General features: G+C 32.5%; 1 protein-coding gene across 4 annotated transcripts; it reads left to right on the top strand.

Moving 5' to 3' along the window:
* Positions 1-1,282: 1,282 nt before the first annotated feature.
* LOC125497411 (uncharacterized) lies at positions 1,283-5,707 on the top strand. 4 transcript variants are annotated; one of them, XM_048644207.1, is made up of 12 exons: positions 1,287-1,538; positions 1,617-1,678; positions 1,938-2,007; positions 2,159-2,240; positions 3,206-3,237; positions 3,325-3,387; positions 3,884-4,114; positions 4,292-4,544; positions 4,659-4,760; positions 5,002-5,078; positions 5,210-5,249; positions 5,366-5,707. In XM_048644207.1, the coding sequence occupies exons 3-12, from the start codon at positions 1,939-1,941 to the stop codon at positions 5,470-5,472; spliced, it is 1,056 nt and encodes a 351-aa protein (XP_048500164.1). In that variant the 5' UTR covers positions 1,287-1,538; positions 1,617-1,678; position 1,938; the 3' UTR covers positions 5,473-5,707. The 4 variants fall into 4 exon arrangements, with proteins under 4 accessions (XP_057251202.1, XP_048500164.1, XP_048500162.1 ...); XM_048644205.1 differs by having other exon boundaries at positions 1,888-2,007; XM_048644206.1 differs by lacking the exon at positions 1,617-1,678 and having other exon boundaries at positions 1,888-2,007.
* Positions 5,708-6,358: the final 651 nt, after the last annotated feature.

The following is a 6,358-nucleotide window of genomic DNA, read 5'->3' as shown; positions in this document are numbered from 1 at the left end:
TTCAACTCCAAACATTGTTACAAAAAAATTATGATATAGAAGAAACTAAAGACAAATTGTGTTACAATCACGACAAAAATAAAATGACAAATAATGTTAAACATTGTTACAAAAAAAAAATATAATGCAATCCCATGCAAAAATGTTAAGCAACCACGTGAGATATGATACACTATTTCATTCATGCAAGCCATGAATAACGAATTGATATTCCCATTTGATGTTGTGACGAATTCACCTTCTACAGAAAATTGGATGTTGTTGCAAACCGTGAATGATGATTGACATAATTTTTTTTTCTCAAATGATGTATGGAAACGTGTTTAGGGTTATGAATTTTGATGTTGTAGTGCAATGCAAATATGAGTAGGGTATTTATAGTGAAAAATAAAGGTTGTTTTTTTACTCGTTTTTTTTTTAAATTTTTTTATAAAATATCATTAAATCACGAATTTCCATATTAAAGCTTGATAATCCCTAAAATTACGTCATTCAAATTAGGAATGATTTTGATTTAGGTGATCAACTTGTACATGATTGAAGATTGTAATTGCTTATTTCCTTATGGAGTGAATCTCCAATTTTTTCGGCCAAATTTAAACAAAATTATGGGAATAAACGTTTCCTTAATTATGTAGATCACATATCAATTAAAATCCTTAATTGACGTCAATTATATATGCTTTGATTCGTGTGACACGTGGACACTCTCATTGAGCTTCGAGGAATACTGATCAACGGAGCATGCCACGTCATGCCACGTGGGATTGAAATCGCTAACAGAACGACACGTGGCCTCAAGGATTTTACTTTAGATATATATATAGATATGATTACCTAAAATAACGCTTAAGTAAGGTATTTAAATTTCCGAAATATTTTAATATTCAGATTCCACCAAGGCAAATCCTACGTGGACACTCTAGATGAGAGTTTTACATTCCTCATGCTCTAGAATTGCTCAATAATTATGAGATTGACATGTACTCCCTCCGTTTCATTTTAATCTACACACTTTTCTTTTTAGTCCGTTTCTTTTTAATCTACACACTGTTGCTTTTTCTATATCTGGTAACATATCACATCTACTTTCTCCTCTTTTTCCACCCATGTCATTCACTTTTTAATATTTTAACCCACTTTTTTGTTTCTCTCTCATACTTTTCAGTTTCTCTCTAATACTTTTGTACTTTCTCCTTGGTTCTCTTTTTCTCCTTGGTTCTCTCCCAAAGTGAAATGAGTAAATTAATATGAAATGGAGGGAGTAGGATTTTTCATTTTGCTTTCGATTATAGTAGATCATCGCCACGGCGCCACGCTCCTGCTCAGCAATGTCAAATCTTCGATCTCCACTATTGTTAGCCTATAGTAGAGCTTCATTTTTATCGCAATGGTTAGGTTTAGGGTTTCATTTTCTGAAAATTAAACTTAATAATTAATCTCCAGTTCTCGCACAATCGACTTTGATTTTCGCACTACCAAAGTTCCATTGAAGATCTACATTGAAACTTATAACTCTGGCAATCGACCTCTATAAGGTATTTTTTCGAATTTCACGTGTTATATGATTTTCATGTTATATGCTGATGCAATTTGATTGTTGGAAATAAACCCAGAAAATCCCAACGAAGAAATATGCAAGGAATTCAAAATATAACCTTTTGTTAGCGATTAGATGGTATGATTCTGTATCTTCTTTTGATTGTATTCACCTGAGAATTGAGATAAATATGACAGCTGTTATATAAAGGCGGCGAGATTGAATTGGGAATTGATGGTTTGATTGTCATTGCTTTATTGTTTGTTGTTCTTGTCGATGATTGCTTTAGTAATCAATTTTGACCTAGAAATTATTCAGAATTCATTTAATTTATTATTGTTATAAAGATTGCGATTGCAACATTGCGATTTGGGGGCTGAACCATCAACCATACCAGGATGTCCATGTCGGGGTCGGGAAGCGGAAGTTCCGACAATGAACCTTCGGCTAAGAAGCTCAAATTTCTGGTAAAATTACTTTTACTTTATTCTATTTATATATTTATTTGGACTTCATTTTTCTTGACGTAGGAATTCAGTATATGTTTTAGTACTATTATTATGCTTTAGCTCAAAATTAAAATTAAAATTAATATTTTGGTGGTGAACCATGAACCAGATGTCGGAGTCGGAGTCGGAGTCGGAGTTGGAAAGCGAAAATTCTGACAATGAATCTTTGACAAAGAAGCCCAAAAATTGTGGTAAAAACTTTCACTTTTTCTATATTATCAGTTTATTCCTCAATTTAGCTCCCATCTCTTTAATTTTAATTTTTATTTCAATATGGTTTGAATTAAACTTGTACAGCTAGTTTAAGTTTGTGTGCTAACTGGAATATCATTGATTGAGTCAAGTATAACATGTGTAATAATATCAAATTAAGAAAAGGAAATTGAGTCTCTTCTCATGTTTATATTTTGATCTAGAAGATGTATATTGTCCAGTGGTAATGTATGTAGGTTGTGGTTGGGAATCAATTTTTCATAAGATTCTTTTTTTCAATAAAAAGAAAAGATTAGTATTAATTTATAATGTTTATGTTTTTTAGAAGAAGAAAACGAATTAATGAGAAGAGATTGGCTTCCTGGGACTCTCCAATGACAATTTCTTGAATTACTTTAGAATTTGGGACGATTCCATCATTTCAAATTACTTTAGAAGAAAACGAATTAATGTTTATGTTACTGCATAATAGGGTAGAAGAGAGATAAATTATTAGGTCTTATCACTATAATAGCTAAGGGTAGAAAGCGTAACATATGTGATGAAAATTGTGTGTTCGGTTTGGTTAGTTTGTAGAATATCTAGCAACTCAAAAGGTCTAGTATTGTATTCAAAGTTTGGTGATTTACTTGCATCAAATTACAACAAATTATCTGAAGTTCATGTACTTTCCTATCCATTTTATTTCAACTTTTTGGTTAAAATATATGTCAAATAAAAAGGGACAAAGGAATTGTGAATGTTTTGGTTAAAATGTAGCGAAGAACAAGGGACAAAAAGAGTATGTATATTTTGGTTAAATGCTTTATTGGGCTATAACTTGATGGTAGATCGTAGATTAAATGCATTGTAAGAGGTTTTGAAGATTTAAGTGTCTACCTGTTTGGCATAGGAACTATAGCCTATTTATGGTTATTTACTGACTTCTTTCGTTATTGTTAAGCACAGGATTTTTATGACAAGGAATTTGTGAAGGTAGCAATATTTTCTTTGCTGTTTAGCTGACTACGCGGTGTCCTGTCATTTTCAACATTAATTTGTTTACCTTGTTTGTTATTATAGAGTGCTATTGATGATGACATTCAGGAAGCAATCAGAAAGGCGAAGCTTTTTCCGAGATTGACGGTAAAATTTATTTTGAATATTACCATAATATATGGGGGTTGATTTTCGGCTGAAGCTTGCTTGAAGAATAAGAATATAACTAATGACCTACGCCTTCCATTTCAAAATGTTTGCCTCGTTTTTGTCAAGAGAAGTCAACTCAAAGTATGTTATATTTTGAAATGGAGGGAGTATTACAAGTCAAATACTAGTTTTCTTCTTGTAACTATAAATTATTATACATCCTTATAAAATTTCTCTCAATAATGTGCGTGAAAACACAAATGATCCTATCTTTCAGTATTCCTCAATTAGTACTTAAGATGATGAAATCCATACATCATTTTTTCCCGTTAATCTGCAGCAGAAAGGGCATCCATTTGGATGCGTTAATCGTCTCATCATTTCTTCTATTCATTTTGTCGGAAGGGTTTTTAAGTTTAATGTAGTTGATCATGAAATGAAGTTAAAGTTGTTAACAACGTGGTCTTTTTTTTTTTTTTTTTTTTTGGAGCAGGTTGATCAATATACTTGTTTGCTGATAGAGATGGTTAGGGGCGAAAGTCAGGAATGGCTAGATCTTCTGCTCACCAAAGCTGTGGAGACAATTGATATAGCCTCATACGGCTTAGATGCTAGTTCAATAGAGGATTTAATGGGGATATTCACAGACTGTTCTGCCTATGAAGAGTTGTATAGGGATATAGAATTCAACCTCCTGTCAATTCTTATATGTAAAAAAACTATGGTGTGTTTGCTTAACCTTTCTAGTTTTAGTCCTGTTTGGCATCCTAATATTTTGAGGCTGTGTGCTGCTGGTTAATCAATGATTGAGGGTGGCTGTTATTACTTATTAGAGCCATTCAATAATTGCCCCCTTTTTTTAGTGAGAAAATTTCTCAACTATTATTGTGTTGTTTTACAGGTCCAAAGTCAGGCGGAAAAGTCAGTCATGCCTTTTGATCTGTTGTTCAAGATTGAGTTTCTCGAGGGACCTTCATCTAACGGTGACTATGACTCGAGCAAAGTTGCTGAATATCGTCGTAGGGCTGAAGAGGCTTCTTCATCTGTGGATATATGTGACTTGATTACTGTTGCTGAACTTCGTCGTAAGGCTGAAGGGAGTCGTTTTATCACGAGGGACCATTTCTTGTGGGCTTTTGATCAGGGAGGATGTGGTACTTGTTCTTTGATACTGACTTTGCCTAGATGATCTGTATTATTTTGTTCATGGTTAATTCCCTTACTCTTGAGAATATGTAATGCAAATTTTCTCTTGGGTGATGCTGCAGGGCTCCGTACTGCGTTTAAGGATGAGTTAGCCTCAAGGATGGCTGCTGAAGGTCATCCCCCTTATCACATATATGGGACTGCGTTAACGTTGGCAAATGCTGGTATGGTTTCTGATGTGTTAATTTTTCCTCTTGCCACATAATTTTGAATTTTTTGTGATGGGACTTGGTGGACATTTTCTGGTTTTTAAGTGGGCAAACATGTTTCTGATCTTGTACTATCTCTAAATGTATTTTTGGTTGTAAAAGTTTGGAAGCACAATCCTGTCAGTATGTTACATATGCTCTTCGCATTAAAAAATAAATATAGTTATACATGTTCTTTCCCTTTCTTGGCCTGCAGAACAACAGCTCGTTCAAGCAGAACATCTTGCCTTTGCTGTCGTTTTTGGCAAAAATTTTGACTTTTCTGAGGAGGAGGTGAATCCTGTTAAACTGGATTTCTTATGTGTGTGCGCGTTTGTTTTTCTTTTCATTCTCCTTTGCTAAGCATGCTATTTAACTTCCTACGAGGCTACGAGTCAGTTTCTAATTTTTCATTCAATTTTAAGGTGAAAGAAATGCAGGAAGACTTCCAAAGTTTCAAGACTGGTACTTTCTCTGCTCTTTTATTTTTCTGTGTATATATGTATATATTTTTCGTCAACCCATGGAAGGTTTCCATAAAAATTATTTCATCATCATATATTTTACGCTATTTTTGTCAGCCTTACGTATGCGCTGCGTGAGTCCCCCAAATGATTGGTTCATGGTCTCGTCCGAGGAAAGACTTAATTCAGGCTTGTGGGACGACTTTAGAGATCTAACGTTTTGATGATCGTCTTTGCTTTGTACATATAATTCACTCTACTTTTGCATCTTGCTGTGCTTAACTTCTTATGTCCAAAGGTGGATCCAGAATGTTGAACCTGCATGCGGCAGCATTGCTTTGTGACATCAATGTGTATATACATTAGTATTTAACGGATTGGCAAATAGAATATTGACATTACTCTATGTAATGCTTTTTTTTTGTTTCTATTTATGCGAAAATCTAAACTAGCGGAGTACTCCCTCTGTCTTTTTATATTTGCTATATTTTTATTCTGGGAAATCAAATTATCAAATTTGATGGATTGTTTGTTTTTCTTATAAGTAAAACTATAGTTATGTTTAGTCTTATTATATTTGTCTTGATGTGTATATTTATAATATTAAACTTTTATTATTATTTTTTACTTACGGAGAATAAGATATATTAAAAGTTAAAACTTGTTTTGAAAATCGTGCCAAAATGATGTGGCAAATAAAAAAATAGAAGGAGCACTATTTTTAAAGATTATGTTGAGTGATTCTAGTAATTCCCTGTAGCAAAATATTCAAATATTATTTAATTATTTATTTAATAGACTTTAATCATAATATTCAAATTCATCCAACTTGTATCCTTTCATTGTATGCTAATTTGAAATGTTATGTTTGTCCTTTTCCTAATTTTAAGTACAATAAATTAAGTTTATATAAGTACTTTAGATAAAACTAATAAGTTCAAATGAGTTCAGACTAATATTCAACTTATTTGAATTTATTAGTTCTTATTAGATTTTATCTAACTTTATTTTTTGTGATAAAAATGAAAATAAAGTAAACATAATAGATCTAGATTTCAAATCCAAGACCCATTATTTGAACTTTAAAGACCAGAAAATTCAGGTTTAAAA

This window comes from Beta vulgaris, chromosome 5 (genome assembly GCF_026745355.1).
Source record: "Beta vulgaris subsp. vulgaris cultivar EL10 chromosome 5, EL10.2, whole genome shotgun sequence".
In the NCBI taxonomy this organism is placed as follows: domain Eukaryota; kingdom Viridiplantae; phylum Streptophyta; class Magnoliopsida; order Caryophyllales; family Amaranthaceae; genus Beta; species Beta vulgaris.
The sequence above is the reverse complement of the archived record's forward strand: the minus strand, read 5'-3'. Positions and strand labels throughout refer to the sequence as shown.

Excerpts from the sequence above, each read along its gene's own strand:
- LOC125497411 (XM_048644206.1), top strand. The coding sequence starts at position 1,939 with ATGTCCATGTCGGGGTCGGGAAGCGGAAGTTCCGACAATGAACCTTCG. Across the intron at positions 3,388-3,883 it reads AGCTTTTTCCGAGATTGACG|GTTGATCAATATACTTGTTT; the intron begins GTAAAATTTATT and ends TTTTTGGAGCAG. Across the intron at positions 5,250-5,365 it reads CTTCCAAAGTTTCAAGACTG|CCTTACGTATGCGCTGCGTG; the intron begins GTACTTTCTCTG and ends TATTTTTGTCAG.